At 45.1% G+C, this 18,595-nt stretch overlaps 1 protein-coding gene across 1 annotated transcript in view; it reads left to right on the top strand.

The window, feature by feature from the left end:
• The window catches only part of GLRA1 (glycine receptor alpha 1), an 84,124-nt gene extending 65,754 nt beyond the window's left edge, over positions 1 to 18,370 (top strand). Inside the window, exons 6-9 of the mRNA XM_060295485.1 lie at positions 327 to 464; positions 2,959 to 3,173; positions 11,759 to 11,905; positions 18,013 to 18,370. Coding sequence (XP_060151468.1) covers positions 327 to 464; positions 2,959 to 3,173; positions 11,759 to 11,905; positions 18,013 to 18,303 — 791 coding nt within the window. The 3' untranslated portion in view covers positions 18,304 to 18,370. The remainder of the gene's footprint in view (positions 1 to 326; positions 465 to 2,958; positions 3,174 to 11,758; positions 11,906 to 18,012) is intronic.
• Positions 18,371 to 18,595: the final 225 nt, after the last annotated feature.

Genomic DNA, 18,595 nt, shown 5'->3' with positions numbered 1-18,595 from the left:
CAGGCAAAAAGAGCAGAGGTCAGCCGAATCTGACATGGGACTGAGGGGTGAAGGCAAGAGGACGAGCTAAGGTGGGAGGCTGGCGGGGGTGGGTAAGAGAGGTAGAAGGGCTGTAGGGTAGATGTCAACAACGAAACCAGCTTTAACCTCTTGTGTGGGGAGAAAAAAACCGCAGCAGTGACATAGTCTCACGAGTTCCACTGAGTGTCTGATGCCTCTCTGCTTCTAACATGCTTCATGTTAGACGCCCTTCCTGCAGTACCCCTGACGTGCTTCAAATAAGAGCTTCCGGGTGGTGACTTCTCCTCCTTCTCATCCCATCCCAGTTGGATACACCATGAATGACCTCATCTTTGAGTGGCAGGAGCAGGGGGCTGTGCAAGTGGCAGATGGACTGACTCTGCCCCAGTTTATCCTGAAGGAGGAGAAGGACTTGAGGTACTGCACCAAGCATTACAACACAGGTACGTGCGAGGGCCCACCTCAAGCCAGCCAGGGCCAGAGGTCAGTGCAAACATTCATTCAGTCGCTGATCCAACGGATCTTCCGAGGTACCCGTGGTGGATCCATCTCCGTATTTATTACCTAGTGGTCAAGAGAATGTCCCTTGAAACCAAAAAGTGGCTCCCACGCTTTCTTCCTGTGAGTCCTGGGACAAGTCACTTGAGCTTGGGCCATATCTCATGACAAGGGGAGCTGGGAGATACAGTCTCTTTTCCAGGTAGCAGTATGTCCAGCTCAGGACGGACCCTGTCCCTAAGGCAGAAGGGAGAGCTGACAGTGGGAGGACATCTAGCAGTGTCTATCACAGAGGGACTGGCATTTCTATTTTTTTTTTAAGATTTTTTTTTTAATGTGGACCATTTTAAAGTCTTTACTGAATTTGTTACAATATTGCTTCTGTTTTATGCTCTGGTTTTGTTTTTCTTTTTGTTTTTTTTGGCCGTGAGGCATGTGGGATTTTAGCTCCCCGAGCAGGGATCGAACCTGCACTCCCTGCATTGGAAGGTGAACTCTTAACCACTGGACCGCTGGGGAAGTCCCGGGACTGGCATTTCTGAGAGGGCAAAAGCACAGAGAAGGTTCACATTAGACCTCAGTGGGGAGCTGGGAGCTGGCACTGAGGATTAGTAAACAGTGAAGTTGGAAAGGGTCCCCTGGACTGTGAGCTACGAGGAGGGAATCCCACTTTTTAGCTCAGCTCTCTATCTCCCACGCCTAGCCCAGCATTTGTTGGAAGGTTGAACACAGGGATGAAGTGGGACCGGATCAAGACTGGCTTTGCCTGCCCTGTTTCAGGCTGGGAAGGAGCTCGTGGAACATTGTGGACAAAAGGCAGTCAGTTAGTATGCCACGCTGGGGAGCTGGGCCGGGGGCTGCTGTCTGAACACAGCCGAGTGGAGTGGAGACACATGACAGGCTGGGACAGGGGCCCAGGAGAAGAGGAGGTGAAGGAGAGGGGTTCAGAGAAACCACTGTGGGTTCTGATGCAAGTAGAAGGCCCAGAGAAAAAGCAGGCAGCCTGGGTGCTGGTCTGTTTAGGACAGCTGTCTCTTTCCAGTGATCTCAGAGATATCTTAGAACCTTCAAAAATACTCTCTTCATCCCTGGGCAAGCTGAGACTCAGAGACAGTATCCAAGGGGAACTGGTTCCAGGACCTGCCAAATTACCAAAATCCAGGGATGCTCAAGACCATAGTTGGCCCTCCTCACTGAAGGATGCAGGGCCCACAGATATAGAGGGCCAACTGTACTCTCATTAGCAGTGAGTCCCCATGAATCAAATAATCACAACAGACTCTCACATACCACACACAGCCCTTTACTGTTTACACAGCGTTTTCTCATTCATCATCTCAGTTGCCCTTCACTATTCACATTTAAGTGAGAGCTGAGTTCTGGGCTAGCTCTGTGGATTCAAGGAGAGAAGACTGGCAAGGCCCTGTCCACATGGAAGGGGCTGTCCAGGGAGCTGTAGAAAATCCCCTGGTAACTGTGCATCAGTAGACTGGAGCTAAGACGCCACCAAGGGATGGCCCAGCCCAGTTTCAGGGATTCACAGATTGGGAGGAGACGAGCTGTCCACAGTCTGGTGCAGAGGACAGAGAGAGAGAGAGAGAGTGAGATCAACTTGCCTACTAACTCAGTGTACTATGCCTTAAAGGCTCTGATGATCATGTGAAGAGAGCTGAAGGGACACAGGAAAAAAAGCGCACTCTGCCTGGGGGAGACTTCACAGTTAAACTGCCATAAAGGAGACGGACGATTCCTTTGGCTGGTTGTGGGGCGGAAGAAGGGCATTCGGGGCAGAGAGATTATCAGGCTCAAAAACTCAGAAGTGAGAAAATACAGAGGATGCTCAAGGCAAGGGATGGAGTGTAGGGGGTCATGAGTAGAGTAAAGAAACAAGAGAAATGGGGTGGAAACAGGCTAGAGCTTGACCGTGAAGGGCAGACTAGAGTTTGAACTTTTCCCTGTAGGTAATGGGGACTTTCTTGTATGGGGAGAGATGGAAGGAAAGAAAGGTTCTACAAGAGGAAGTAACAGAAATGAGTCACTTTTTGGGAACAAAACTGGCAGAAGGATAGAGAATGATCCACTTGGGCCCACTCTTAGCAACAAAATAGTGTTGATGGGGATGACGGCAAATGACATTCTCAGCCTTAATGGTTTGTGAGGACTGTGCTACGTTCTTTATAGGCATAGGCATCATCTCATTTCACCATCACAGTAACCATGAGTAACCATATGAGGTTGGTATTATTATTACTATTATCATCATTATCATTATACCGAATTTACCAAAGATGAGGAAACTGAGACACAGAAAGATTCAGACACTCACCTAAGGACACAGCTAGTGTGAGGCTGAACCAGGACTCCAGTCGAGGTTGCTCTGACCTCAAAGCCTTGTTCCTGTCCAAGGCTACCTGGCCTTCCCACTCTAAATTCTTGCAGGCAAATTCACCTGCATCGAGGCCCGGTTCCACCTGGAGCGCCAGATGGGCTACTACCTGATCCAGATGTACATTCCCAGCCTGCTCATTGTCATCCTCTCGTGGATTTCCTTCTGGATCAACATGGACGCTGCCCCAGCCCGTGTGGGCCTGGGCATCACCACCGTGCTCACCATGACCACCCAGAGCTCAGGCTCCCGAGCATCTCTGCCCAAGGTAAGTCCTACTGCCCAAGAGCACAGAACAGCAGGACAGATAAGGAAGACACACATCTCCCTTCCCTGCCTGAGACAAGGCGAGCACAAGGAATTAGTCACTATTTCGTGGTTTTTTTTAAACATCTTTATTGGAGTATAATTGCTTTACAATGGTGTGTTAGTTTCTGCTGTATAACAAAGTGAATCAGCTACACATATACATGTATCCCCATATCCCCTCCTTTTTTCAAAAAATTTTAAAATATCTTTATTGGAGTATAATTGCTTTACAATATTTTGCTAGTTTCTGCTGTACAACAAAGTGAATCAGCTATATGTATACAGATATACCCATATCCCCTCCATCTTGCGTCTCCCTCCCACCTTCCCTATCCCACCCCTCTAGGTGGACACAAAGCACAGAGCTCCTTATGCTATGTGGCTGCTTCCCACTAGCTATCTATTTTACATTTGGTAGTGTATATATGTCCATGCCACTCTCTCACTTCGTCCCAGTTTACCCTTCCCCCTCCCCGTGTCCTCAAGTCCATTCTCTATGTCTGCATCTTTATTCCTGTCCTGCCCCTAGGTTCTTCAGAACCTTTCTTTTTTTTTTTAGATTCCATATATATGTGTTAGCATACGGTATTTGTTTTTCTCTTCCTGACTTACTTCACTCTGTATGACAGTCTCTAGGTCCATCCACCTGACTACAAATAACTCAATTTCATTTCTTTTTATGGCTGAGTAATATTCCATTGTATATATGGGCCACATCTTCTTTATCCATTCATCTGTCAATGGACACTTAGGTTGCGTCCATGTCCTGGCTATTGTAAATAGAGCTGCAATGAACATTGTGGTACATGACTCTTTGAATTATGGTTTTCTCAGGGTATATGCCCAGTAGTGGGATTGCTGGGTCATATGGTAGTTCTATTTTTAGTTTTTTAAGGAACCTCCATACTGTTCTCCATAGTGGCTGTATCAATTTACATTCCCACCAACAGTGCAAGAGGGTTCCCTTTTCTCCACACCCTCTCCAGCATTTATTGTTTCTAGATTTTTTGATGATGGCCATTCTGACTGGTGTGAAGTGATACCTCATTGTAGTTTTGATTTGCATCTCTAATGATTAGTGATGTTGAGCATCCTTTCATGTGGTTGTTGGCAATCTGTATATCTTCTTTGGAGAAATGTCTATTTAGGTCTTCTGCCCATTTTTGGATTGGGTTGTTTGCTTTTTGATATTGAGCTACCTGAGCTACTTGTATATTTTGGAGATTAATCCTTTGTCAGTTGCTTCGTTTGTAAATATCTTCTCCCATTCTGAGCGTTATCTTTTCCTCTTGTTTATAGTTTCCTTTGCCATGCAAAAGCTTTTAAGTTTCATTCGGTCCCATTTGTTTATTTTTGTTTTTATTTCCATTTCTCTTGGAGGTGGGTCAAAAAGGGTCTTGCTTGTGATTTATGTCATGGAGTGTTCTGCCTATGTTTTCCTCTAAGAGTTTTATAGTGTCTTGCCTTACATTTAGGTCTTTAATCCATTTTGAGTTTATTTTTGTGTATGATGTTAGGGAGTGTTCTAATTTCATTCTTTTACATGTAGCTGTCCAGTTTTCCCAGCACCACTTATTGAAGAGGCTGTCTTTTCTCCACCGTATATTCTTGCCTCCTTTATCAAAGATAAGGTGACCATATGTGTGTGGATTTATCTCTGGGCTTTCTACTCTGTTCCACTGATCTATATTTCTGTTTTTGTGCCAGTACCATATTGTCTTGATTACTGTAGTTTTGTAGTATAGTCTGAAGTCTGGGAGCCTGATACCTCCAGCTCCGTTTTTCTTTCTCAAAATTGCTTTGGCTGTTCAGGGTCTTTTGTGTTTCCATACAAACTGTGAAATTTTTTGTTAGTTTGATAGGGATTGCATTGAATCTGTAGATTGCTTTGGGTAGTATAGTCATTTTCACAATGTTGATTCTTCCAATCCAAGAACATGGTATATCTCTCCATTTGTTTGTATCATCTTTAATTTCTTTGATCAGTGTCTTACAGTTTTTTGCATATAGGTCTTTTGTCTCCTTAGGTAGGTTTATTCCTAGGTATTTTATTCTTCTTGTTGCAATGGGAAATGGGAGTGTTTCCTTAATTTTTATTTCAGATTTTTCATCATTAGTGTATAGGAATTCAAGAGATTTCTGTCATAAGAACTCTTGATGCCTCATTCTGCTTTACTCTCTTTTAATGCTAGGTGCTGTGTGCTAGGTGCTACAGTCACTGGAGCCACATTCCCCATTACTCACTCATCACTAGACACAACACTCTGCTCTACTGTTAATGCCAGATGCCATACTCTGCTCCCTTCAGCTTCATGTTAAGTGCAACATTCTGCACCATTTCCAATGCAATACTGCACTTAACATTGTTTTGACACAGAAAAAGTTGTAAGAATATACAACAAACACCCTAAAAGCCTTCACCTCAATGCCAATTGTTATCATTTTGCCACATTTACGTTATCTCTATTTATAGGTAGGTAGGTAGGTAGGTAAGTAGATAGATAGATGCAACTTCTGCTGCATTATTTGAAGGTTACAGACATGACAATTCACCTCTAAATAAGGAATAACGATCACAATGATATTATCACATCTAAAAAATTAACATTAATTGAATAAGTATTAATGAATTAGAAATAATTCCATAATTTCATCTAATATACAACCTTTAAATTTTCCCAATTGTCCAAAAACTGTCATCAATGGACATGGATCCAATAAACATTCATACTGCATACACTTGCTCTTTTAATCTAGAACAGTCTCCTCACTGTTTTTTGTTTTTCATGACATGACTCTTCCATTAACTCTTCTTTTTTTGGCTGCATTGGGTCTTTGTTGCTGCGCATGGGCTTTCTCTAGTTGTGGTGAGCGGGGTCTACTCTTCCTTGCGGTGCACTGGCTTCTCATTGTGGTGGCTTCTGTTTGTTGTGGAGCATGGGTTCTAGGCGTGTGGGCTTCAGTAGTTGTGGCACGTGGGCTCAGTACTTGTGGCTCGTGGGCTCTAGAGCGCAGGCTCAGTAGTCGTGGTGCACGGGTTTAGTTGCCCCACAGCATGTGGGATCTTCCTGGACCAGGGCTCGAGCCTGTGTCCCCTGCATTAGCAGGCGGATTCTTAACCACTGTGCTACCAGGAAAGTCCCTCTACCATTAACTTTTAATGTGAGACATGACATTCTACTCCACTTGCCATCTACACTAGACACCACTCTCTCCTCTATTCATCCTCACAAGAAAACTCAACAATCTGCCCTTTGCACTATTAACGCTAGACTTTGCATTCTGCTACATTTACTGTAAAAGCTTGAAACCAAATTCTGTTTACTGTTACCAACTGACACCACTTTCTGCTCTGTTCATTTGCAACAGCAGGAGTAATATTCTGCTTCCTGTTCCGTATGTTAGGCTCAACATGCTGCTCCACTCTCTATTAATATTTGATGCCACATTCCCCCTCACTAGACTCAACATTCTACTCCACTCATTGTTAACACTAGACTTGATATTGGGCTTCGTTTGCTATTACACTCAACCTGACATTCTTCCCCCTTCGTTTTTATTAAAGCATAAAATTCAGTGGCATTTAATATATTCACAAAGTTGTACACCCTCAGCGCTAATTCCAGAACATTTCATCACCCCACAAAGAAACCCCCATATTCATCAACAGTCACTCCTTGTTCCCCGCTCCCACCAGCCCCTGGCAACCACTAATCCACTTTCTACCTCTATGAATTTGCCTATCCTAGTCATTTCAGCTAAGGGGAATCACACAATATGTGTACTTTTATGACTGGCTTCTTTCATTTAGCATAATATTTTCAAGGTTCATTTATGTTGTAGAATGTATCACTACTTCATTTCTTTTTATGGCTGAATAATATTCTATTGTATGGATATTTCACATTTTGTTTATCTATTCATCAGTTGATGGACATTTGGGTTATGCCACTTTTTGCCTATTTTAAATAATGCTGCTATGAACATCTGTGTACAAGTTTTTGTGTGGACATATGTTTTCAACCCTTATAAGTATATACCTAAGAGTGGAATTGTTGGGTCATATGTAATTATATGCCAAACTTTTTGAGGAACTGCCAAACTATTTTCCAGAGTGGCTACACCATTTTATAATCCTGCCAAAGTTCCAATTTCTCCACATTCTCGTTAACGCTTGTTATTCTATCTCTTTGATTATCAATATCTTAAAAGAAGTGAAGTGGTATCTCACTCTAGTTTTGATTTGCATTTTCTGAACAACTAATAGTGCTGAGCATCTTTTCATGTGCTTATTGACCATTTCTGTATCTTCTGTGGAGAATCTATTCAAATCTCTTGCCCCAATTTTTAATTGGGGTATTTCCCTTTTTATTGTTGTGTTGTAATAGCTCTTTGTGTATTGTGGATTTAAAACCCTTATGAGATATGTGATTTGCATATATTTTCTCCCATTGTATGGGTTGTCTTTTTACTTAACTGATAGTTCTTTATGCACAAAAGTTTATAATTTTGATGAAGTCTAATTTATATTTTCTGTTGTTGCTTGTGCTTTTGGTATCGTACTTAAGAAATACCTAATCCAAGATCATGAAGATTTACACATACATTTTTTTCTAAGAGTTTTATAGTTTAGCTCTAAATATAGGGTTTCGATCCATTTTTGTTTATTTTTGTATATGGTATATGGAGAGATATCATTCTTTTGCATGTGGATATCCAGTTACCCCAGCACCATTTGTTGAAAAGACTATTTTTTCCCTCCACTGAATTTATATTCTCCTCAAAAATCAATTGGCCATAGATGTATGGATTTATTTCTGGACTCTCAATTCTATTCCATTGGTAAGTATATTTATCTTTATGTCAGTATCACTCTCTTGATTACCATAGCTTTATAGTGAGTTTTGAAGTTGGGGAGTGTGAGTCCTCCAACTTTGTTCTTTTTAAAGATTGTTTTGGCTATTCTGGGTCACTTGCATTTCCATATGAACATGAATATAAATTTTAAGATCAGCTTGTCAATTTCTGCAACAACAGTAAAAAGGAATTTTAGTTCAAAATGCATTGAGTCTATATAGGAATTTGGGGAGTACTGCCATCTTAATAATATTAAGTCTTTCAATCCATGAACACAGGATGTCTTCCCATTTATTCAGGTCATCTTTAATTTCATCCCACTGCTTTCTAGACCCCATGGTTTCTAAAGAGAAATCAGCTGTTAATCTTATTGAGGATACTTTGTACATGATGCATTGCTTCTCTCTTTCTGCTTTCAAGATTCTTTTTCTTTGGCTTCTGACAGTTTGATTATGATATGTCTAGGTGTGGATCTCTTTGAGTTTATCTTGCTTGGAGTATATTGTGTTTCTTAGATGTGTACATTAGTGTTTTTCATCAAATTTGGGAAAATATTTGCCATTTCTTCAAATATTCTGCCTCTTTCTCTCTCCTCTTCTTCTGAAATACCCATCAAACATACGTTAGTGCACTTGATGGTTCCCCGCATGTCTCTGAGGCTCTGTTAATTTTTCTTCATTCTGTTCCTCAAACAGGATAACCTCAAGTTCATTGATTCTTCTTCCGATTCACTAATTCTTTCTTCTGTCTACTCAGATATGCTGTTATCCTCTCTAGTAAAATTTTCAGTTCAGTTATTTTACTTTTTAACTCCAGAATTTCTATTTGGTTCTTTTTTGTAACTTCTATTTCATGCTCTACTTGGTGAGACTTTGTTGTCACACTTTTTTTTTTGGCCAGGCTGCCCAGCTTGTGGGATCTTAGTTCCCTGACCAGGGATTGAACCTGTGGCCCCTGCAGTGGAAACGCAGAGTCCTAACCACTAGACGGCCAGGGAATTCCCTCCCATACTTTAGTTGTGTAGACAAGGTTTCTTTCAGTTGTTTGAACATATTAAAAATGTAAATGATTTAAAGTCTTTGTTAAGTCCAACATCTGGGTTTCCTCAGGCACAGATTTTTTTTTTTTTAATTTACTTTTGGCTGTGTTGGGTCTTCGTTTCTGTCCAAGGGCTTTATCTAGTTGCGGCAAGAGAGGACCACTCTTCATCATGGTGCACGGGCCTCTCACTATTGCGGCCTCTCTTGTTGCAGAGCACAGGCTCCAGATGTGCAGGCTCAGTAGTGTGGCTCACGGGCCTAGTTGCTCCACGGCATGTGGGATCCTCCCAGACCAGGGCTCAAACCCGTGTCCCCTACATCGGCAGGCAGATTCTCAACCACTGTGCCACCAGGGAAGCTCAGGCACAGCTTCTTTTGACTGCTTTTTTCCTATGTATGGGCCTGACTTAGTCAATCCAGGCTTCTATAACAAAGTACCATAGACTGGGTGGCTCATAAATGACATAAATTTATTTCTCACAGTTCTGGAGGCTTGAAGTCTGAGATCAGAGTGTCAGCATAGTCTGGTTCTGGTGAGGATCCTCTTCCAGTTGCAAACTGCTGACTTACTGTTGTATCCTCACACGGCAGAAAGAGAGTATGCTAGCTCTCTGGACTCTTTTTATAAAGGCACTAATCCCATGCATGAGGGCTCCATTCTCATGACCTAATTACTTCCCAATGGCTTCATCGCCAAATACCATCGCATTGGGATTCGGATTTCAACATATGAATTTGGGGAGGACACAAACATTCAGTCCATTGCATTCGCCATATTTTCTTGTTTCTTTGTATGTCTTAGATTTGTTGTTGAAAATTACACATTTTACATTATACAATGTGGCATCTCTGGAAATCAGATTCTCCTCCCTCCTCAGGATTTGCTGTTGTTTGTTTGTTTAGTAACTTTACAGAACTAATTCTGTAATGTCTGTATTCTTTGCTGTGTGGGGCCACTGAAGTCTCTACAGTTAGCTTAGTGGTTAGCTAAGACTTTAAGCAATTTCCTTAAATGCCTGAACCCTATACATCTCCCAGCCTTTGCCTAGGGACTCTGTGTGTACTTTCAACACTCAGCCAAGCAGTTTACAACTTTGCCTTAGCCTTTACTTCCTGTTTATTCAGAGTTGAGTGCTAAGAGCCTTCTCAGGTCTTCCCTTACACACAGGCCTAAGAATGTGCATAGATTCCCAAGAATATATCATAGCTTCCTAAAGCCCTCTATGGACAGCTCATTCCCCAGATTTTCCTTTTATACTTTTTGCTCAACCTATTGTTTGCCTCAACTGTTACCAACTGCCTGGGGTTGATGTAATGTTCAACACTTGCCGATGATTGTTTTCAACAAATGCCCTCAAGGAAAAAGCTGTTCACACTGGACCAGCTCCAAGTCAGGTCAAATAAAGACAGCCTTGTGAGTGGGGTCTCTCAGAGAACCACAACACTGGTCAAATAACAATTCCCTGAGAATGCAGCTTTAAAGAATCTCCTACTCTGTCCTGCCCCATGCAGTGGCTGTCAGGATACTCGTGTTCACCATGCTTGCAGGCTGTTGGATTTCAAAGCTAGCACAGAGCTGGGGATGAGAGGATGGGAATAGGGCAACTTAAAACACCACAAAGCCCCAAGGGAAATAAAAACATACATCCGCACAAAAGCTTACACACCAATGTTCATAGCAGCTTTACTCATAATAACCAAAAGGTAGAAACAGCCCAAACTGTCCATCAACTGATAAATGGATCAACAATGTGTTATATCCATACAATGGAATATTATTTGGCCATAAAAAAAAGAATAAAATACTGACACATGCTACCATATGAATGAATCTTGAAAACATTATGCTAAGAGAAAGAACCCAGTCATAAAAGGCCACAAATTGTATGATTCCATTCATATGAAATGTCCAGGACTGGAGGAAGACAACTGGGGGAATAAGGAAATGATAGCTAAAAGATAGCAGGTTTCTTTTTGAGGTGATGAAGATGTTCTAAAATTGACTGTGATGATGATTGCACATATCTGTGAATGTATAAAACCTTTGAATTGTACACTTTAAATGTGTGTGATATGTGAATTATATCTCAATAAAGCTGGGGGTTCTTTAATGCCATGAAGCTTGATGTTCTTACTGAGATCCAGCTGATTTTCTCAAATAAATGCTTACAGGATTGCTGTTAGACTTTGATTAATTAACAGTTCTGAAAAAAAGTTGGTTCTGACCGTTTTTGATAGTTGCTTTTATGGGGAGAGAGAGTTTTTGAAGATCTTACTCTGCCATTCGCACTGACATCCTCCACTTACTTTTAACCCTAGGTACAAATTCTCTTCCTATTTAGAGCTTTAGTCTAAATACCACATTCTGTTCCACCGAACAATAATGCTAGACACACTGTCCCCCTCTCTTTAGTGCTCTTCTAGGCACCATGTTCTTTTTTCCCCAATATTCTGTCCAGTCTTCTTGATGCATTTCTCTTGTGTTTCCCTCTGCACCCTCCACCCTAATATCCCAGCTGAGAGAGGACAGCAGTGAGTGAGTGATGGGGGAGGGGGTCCTAACGAGCAGAAAACATTCCTCAGTACTCAAGACTTCACTCTGCTCTCTCCTCACTTCCCTATGCTCTTCCCCCCACCTCTGCCCCAGGTGTCCTATGTGAAAGCCATTGACATTTGGATGGCCGTGTGCCTGCTCTTCGTGTTCTCAGCCCTGCTCGAGTACGCCGCTGTCAACTTTGTGTCTCGGCAGCACAAAGAGCTGCTCCGATTCAGGAGGAAGCGAAGACATCACAAGGTAGGCCTTTGGCTCGCTGCTGGCAGCAAACGGAAGAGTGCCAGGCAACCCTGTCTTGTGATACTTGTTTCACTGGACCACCCTTCTCAGTGGGTAAAGCCCGCACAAAATAGGGGTCAAAGTTCTGGAAGTCCTAGCTTCCCCTCCCATAAACAATGCCCTGATTGGGTCTATAGGCAGACAGTAACACTAACTATCAGGTTACACCTGAAGACAGAACTGAGGGAGCAAACACTGATGGTGTCAAGATAGAAACTAGCTATAAACCCAAAGCATGGCAGGCAGAGGGGGTGTCTGCTGGTGTTTTCTACAGGGTGGAAAATATTTCAATTATTTCAATGGGCCTGATTCCAGAAGGGATTTGCACCACGAAAGGTGAGATCTGAGAGTAGAATGTCCAGTTTCCAGGCCTTTGTTTCCTACGTCCAAGAAAAGGGCATCCGGCAAGATTCTCCCCCAGAGTGGATCCTCTCACCTTATGAGGAACTGAATAAAGAAATACTTGGCACACCACCTCTGAAAAGTCACCAACCGCTGTTAATTCAGAGGTTGTGTGTGTCCCAACCAACAAGCGCCATTGGGGAGCATACAGCCTGTGGGAGAAAACTGGCTCCACATCCCGGTCCATAACTGCTTCCCCAGGAGACCTTTCTCCTGCGGATCAGAGAAGCTGCTTGTCTCTCCAGCCTCATCTTCACATCACTTCCTCCCTTGCTCTCTGAGCACCATCTACACTGGCTTTTTTCATAGTTCCTCAAGCATACGCACAGGATGTTAGGCGTCTGGTTCTCTCCTCCTGGGTTGCTCTTCCGGTGCACTTTGCCTGGTATGAACCCACTCATCTTCCAGTCCTCGGCTGAGGCGTCTTTCCTTGATATCCTAAGGCAAGGTTAGGTCCTGTACTGAGGTGCGTATGCCTGCCTGTTAAGTGTGGTCATGCAGGTTGTATCCTACAAGGACCCCCAGCCAAGGAGGTGCTCTTCTCTAAACCCTGCCCTGGCGTGGACTCTATCAGCCAGAGGAAGGGATCTCGATTCATACACCCCAAGAGGCGGATGCCTTTCTTCTAATTTGCACAAAGACACTGTTTATGCCAGCGAAAACCATACTCTAGTTGAACTCGGTTTCTTTCCTTCTGAACATTTATCTTGAGTTATAATTATGCGTTCAATCACGTGATTGTTTACTGCGCATCGTCCACTGAATGATAAGCTCCCTCAGGGCAGAGACCCTGTCTCCTCTTGCTCAGTGCTACATCCCTGGTGCGTAACACAAGGCCTGATAGATAGTGAACACGCAATAGGCATTTGTTGAACAAATGGACAAAGGGATAAAAAAAACCTAATGAAAAAAGAGGAGACCTGCCAGTCAGAGAGGTTACTTGGAAGTGTTTCCAGCAATGGATAAGGACAACCAGGGGCTCATACACTCTGGGCTCATACAGGCCACACACCACATACCTGCCACACACCAAGGCCCTAGCTGCTTTAGGTTGACCTACAGAAAATAGCTGTCTACCGAGTTACAAGGTGCTGTGACAAAGGACTCTGCCTCTTTGGTACGTGATTTTCAGCTAGCCTCTTTTGGGGCCCAGCTTCTCCATCTGTAAAATGGACTAAGTGGGTATAATGGGGGACTGTGGTGAAGATGAAATCAGATGCCAAAGTAGCTTTAAGTTTTGTTCCTGCCACACAAGTGCCAGGGATTAAAATGATTCCATAGGCACAGATTTCCCTCAGTATGTTTCTTAAACATCAGCAAACTGATTCAATTAACTTCTAGCAGTTAACCGCAGGCGGCAGGCAGACGTTCCGAGACAGAAGATGCCCATGGGAGTTAGGATATAACCTGCGCTGGAAGAGGAAACCATCTTGGGTGCAGCGAGCCAGACAGGACTTCTTGAAAGACCCTAGTTTTAGTCCTTCCATTACTGTCCACCAGATACCTAGCCTCTGACTCTTAACATGGTCCAAACAAGGAACTGACCAAACACAACTATCTCTGAGGTTTACTTTTTATTTTCCCTTTCTCCCCCATAGGCTAGCGTTTTCTGCATTTCCCTCTGCTAAAAGAAGTTCAAAAATGTGTTGCAGAGACGGTTATTTGGGAAGACTATGTCCAAAGTATTTGACTGGCACCAGTCCACCAGACTGTGCCCTGCACAACTCCAGGGGGCAGCGTTTACAGAGACGAAACTGTGAATGAAGCTCCTTGCAGATATGTAATACGCAGGGCCTACAGTACTTCCAAAGGCTGCCTTCACCCTTGCCAACCGCCTACCACTTTTATACACTAGAGGAAAACAAAAGCTTTGTTTTACCTCTGGCCAGGTAAAGTGTGCATAAGGCCACTATGCAGATTTGATCAGATTCCTCTGCTCGGTTCCTTCCTCATTCTCTCACAGCACGCTGGTGCTGGAAGCGCTCTCAAGAGAGCATCCGGTCCACTCCTCCTGTGAGGTGACAACAAAGAGGAGGGGCAAGTTACCAGGCTCATGGAGCCACTGATGGCAAAGGCAAGGCGGCCTTCCAAGACCCATGGCTATTCTCAAAACACTGACCATATACCACCAGCTGCTGCTTATCTGTTCATCAGTGTTTCCATCCTGAAGCAGATAAAAATAGTCCTGCATTTATTAGACCTTAAATAGAAACTAAGATTTATCCCAAGGCAGAGGTCACAAACTAGTAGCTAGAAGGTCAAATGTGCCACGCAAATATCTTTACGTTTTTAAGCAGTGTCTTAAAAGTCTGCAAGAAAGTGCCAGCATTCAAAAGTCACACTTCTAGTTTCACTCAACACATTGCAGCCTCTGGTCCCGCTGCGTTCACATCCCACGTGGTACAGGCGCACTGCAAATGCCTGTAGGTAGGGAATGCATTCCACAGCCCCAGGCTCACTTCATCACGCCCTCCTCCTGCCTGGCCCCTGGTGTGCATCTGAATTAGGGTGACCTTCCTTGGGCCCATGGGCTCTCAACCTGGCACAAATGTCAGAAACTACAAGGACACAGAATCGGGCTCACCATAAAGAAGAGGTTCCTTGGAGTAAGGCCCTCTGGATGCGGCCTGTACACTGGCAGTGTACAAGCTGGGACCGCAGAGCCCTAGGGGGGTTTTAAGCCCCAGATGGGAGTGAAGAGGAACTCGCTTACATGCCCGAGTTTCTCGGAGCCTGTGATCTTGGCCAGGCTCCTCATCTCCCTCTATCTTCCCATGTTACCTCATTTGCTGGGCAGAAAGCATCTGGTCCTCGAATTTCCTGGCCAGCCTCATTACTCAGATTATTAGGAAACCTCTGTGAGCCTGACTGGGCAGGCACACTACCAACCTCCCTGGGCTCTAGAGTAACTATCAGATTTCCCCTGCTCCAGCCCCACGCAGCCCCAGGTGCAGTTGGGCATTCATTTCCTGCCACCTGCTGGCTCAAATAGGAATAGCAAGCTTTGGTCCAGTCATTTCTAGGGAATTTCCTTTCTCCTGGATACAATGTGAAATTGATCATCTTCTCACCAGATGAGGCCTCCACACCCCCATCCCATCCCCTCTCATGCTTAATAGATGAAGAAGGCAGAGAATAATTTTCCAAAGCTACACAGAGAGTTAACTTGGGCCACTCCCTGCATACCTGGAGCCCAGCGAGAAAACGTTTTCAAGCACCCACCCCACCCACCCCACCACAGCGGGGGGGGGGGGGGGGGGGGCTATTTATACTGATAAGCAACAGAGTCGGAGCCAGCCCACTTCCAGGCACAGGGCTCCCCCAACTCCTCTCCTCGGCTCTGGCACAAACCCTCTAGTTGTCGTCCCCATAGACAAGTATTGGTTGAGCACCGATCTGCCAGGCACTGGAGCCCATCTTCTTTCCCTCACTTGTGCAACATGGGTGTTGGACCAGATTCAGTCATTTGCAAAAGATTTCTTGAGCATTCATTGTATGTGTCAAATCCTCCTGGTGCTAGCAAACGTATGGATACCAAGGGGGTAAGGTTGGGAGTGGGATGAATTGGGAGATTGGGATTGACATATACACACTACTGTGCATAAAATAGACAGCTAATGAGAACCTACTGTACAGTACAGGGAACTCTACTCTATGCTCTGTGGTGACCTGAATGGGAAGGAAATCCAAAAAAGAGGGGATATATGCATATGTGTAGCTGATTCACTTTGCTGTACAGCAGAAACTAACAAAACATTGTAAAGCAACTATGCGCCAATAAAAAAAAAAAAATCCTCCTGGCGCTAGGAATACAACCGCATTTAAATTTTAAAAAAAGGTTGGGAGGTGGGGAAGCTGGGATTGGAGAGGATATACAAGTAAACGTTTAGTCAACAAACATTGGCAGAGTTTTGAACTTCTGCCCAGGAAATATATTCATGACAGACTTTGCCTCTGACTTCATGGAGTTTACAGTCTAATGGAAGAGACAGACATTAATCAAGGAAAACAATGTGATAAGGGCTTTAAAATACAAAAAAGGAAAAAGAGGGAGGGGTGTAGAGGGAGTTTATGGAGCTCACAGCAGGGACACCTAGCCTATCCCTGGGCTCAGGGAAGGCCTCTGAGTAGGAATAGTTCAGGGAAAGAGAAGGAGATGGAAGCAGGGGTGGGGCTGGGAGAGCGCTCCAGCAGAGAGACCCACCTTCCCAGAGGCCAGAGTGAAAGAGGAGTGCAGCACTTTCCAAGAGATGGAAATATCACAGGGTGGCTGGAGCACAGAATGCCAGACGGAGATACGCAGACAGCACTGCCCAAGTCATCTAAGGCCTTGTCACCATGTAAAAGTTTTAATCATCCTCAAGTCAGTGGCAGCCTATTAAAAAGTTCTAAGCAAAAGACGACCAATAAGATTTATGTCATAACAACCCAGATGGGTTGGAGGGGGCGGGGGGGGGGGGGAGATGGGAGGCAGGAGGGAAACTAGGCTAGACGTCATCACAACAAGCCCAGATGGGGACCCAGGATGGAGTGGCAGGCGCAGAGCTGGACAGGCACTGGGGCCCCTGGGCTCCATTTCCTGCTCTCTGCTGGCCGTGCCCCTCACAGGAACAAGCAGAAGACAGGGAGGCTACCCGAAGAGCTCTCGCTCTCCAGGATGGCAGAGTGAGCCCATAAACCCCCCAGAGCCACACACTGAATCAGCAGCCCAGCTGAGACTCTCAGCGTGCCTCAGAGCTCACAAGGAAGGACCACAAAGCCGGACGTGATGAGAGCAGACAAGAGTGTCTCCACGATCCAGATGAGGAACAGAAAAAGCGAGGAGGGTCAGGGGAGCAGACATTTGGGTAGTGAGCATGAGGCAGGGAGGGGGGAACATGCAACACAACAGGCAGGGGTGCAGAGCATAGGGTGGGGGAGGGGGGAAGCTGCAAAGGTAAGTTGGAGCCAAATGATGAAGGGCTTGAATGATAACGTGATAAAAATCCAGAGGTATGTCTGAGGTCACACCTGCCAGGGATACAGGAACATGGAGGAAAGAAGCAGCTGTGGTGCCCTGGCTTGTGAGTGGAGGTGAGGCCCACAGCCCTTGCTCCCTCCTGGGCCGTTCACTCCCTCCCCCAACCTACGCACAGAAGACATTACTGGGGAATGGAGTGGGTGGGAGAGGGCAAGGAGGCAACAGAGGCAAAGCAGGGGATCTCTCCAAACTGTCCCCTGGATTTCTAACAAAACAGCGTTCAGAGTATCCGCTCATCTATAACCTCTGATGGTCGAAAAACACCTTGAAGTAGTGGAGTGAATCTTATCCCCAAGTAAAGGAAAAAATGAAATTAAAAAACTCTTTGAGAGTCATGGAAGGAAGTCTTCCAAGAAGTGACTTGCGTAAGGTCACACAGCCAGCAAATGATGGAGCAGAGACCTGAACACAGGTCTCCAGACTCCACGCTGCACTCCTATCCCCTGGTTTGCATCTGTTTTGGTATGTGAGTGGCGCCCCTCTATAAGGCATAACTCCCCAGCCAGCCAAAGAGCCTTCAGGAGCCTGGAATGGAGGCAGGGAGAGCCAGATGGGCATGGCCTGGCCCCCCAGGGGAGTTCCTTGCAGGGAGGGTGCCCAGCCCCTGTCTTATTTTAAGTAGAGCCCCATGTTGAATCTGTTTCAGGAGGATGAGGCCGGAGAGGGCCGCTTCAACTTCTCTGCCTATGGGATGGGCCCAGCCTGCCTTCAGGCCAAGGATGGCATCTCGGTCAAGGGCACCAACAACACCACCACCACCAACCCACCTCCTGCGCCATCTAAGTCCCCGGAGGAGATGCGAAAACTCTTCATCCAGAGGGCCAAGAAGATTGACAAAATCTCCCGCATAGGCTTCCCCATGGCCTTCCTCATCTTCAACATGTTCTACTGGATCATCTACAAGATCGTCCGCAGGGAGGATGTCCACAACCAGTGACGGGTCTGGGATGGGGGGAGGCTGGGAGAGGGCAGAGTGGGAAGAGCGCAGGAATCTGAGGGCCGAAAAGGAGGGGACGAGAGGGAGGGGGCGCACACACAACCGTCTCCTTCTCTGCAATGTGTGCAATGCCAAATGCGGCGATGCATGACTCTTAGAATGTGGCACTATCTATTTAACCTCGGGTGGCTGGTGGGAGCGGGGAGGGAGGGGCTTTTCTAATACAGGAACTGAGGGGCCAGGGAGGACGGGGAGGGTTCGGGGTGGGTCGGAGGGAGTGGGAGAAAACAGC

This window comes from Globicephala melas, chromosome 3 (genome assembly GCF_963455315.2).
Source record: "Globicephala melas chromosome 3, mGloMel1.2, whole genome shotgun sequence".
In the NCBI taxonomy this organism is placed as follows: Eukaryota; Metazoa; Chordata; class Mammalia; order Artiodactyla; family Delphinidae; genus Globicephala; species Globicephala melas.
The sequence above is the reverse complement of the archived record's forward strand: the minus strand, read 5'-3'. Positions and strand labels throughout refer to the sequence as shown.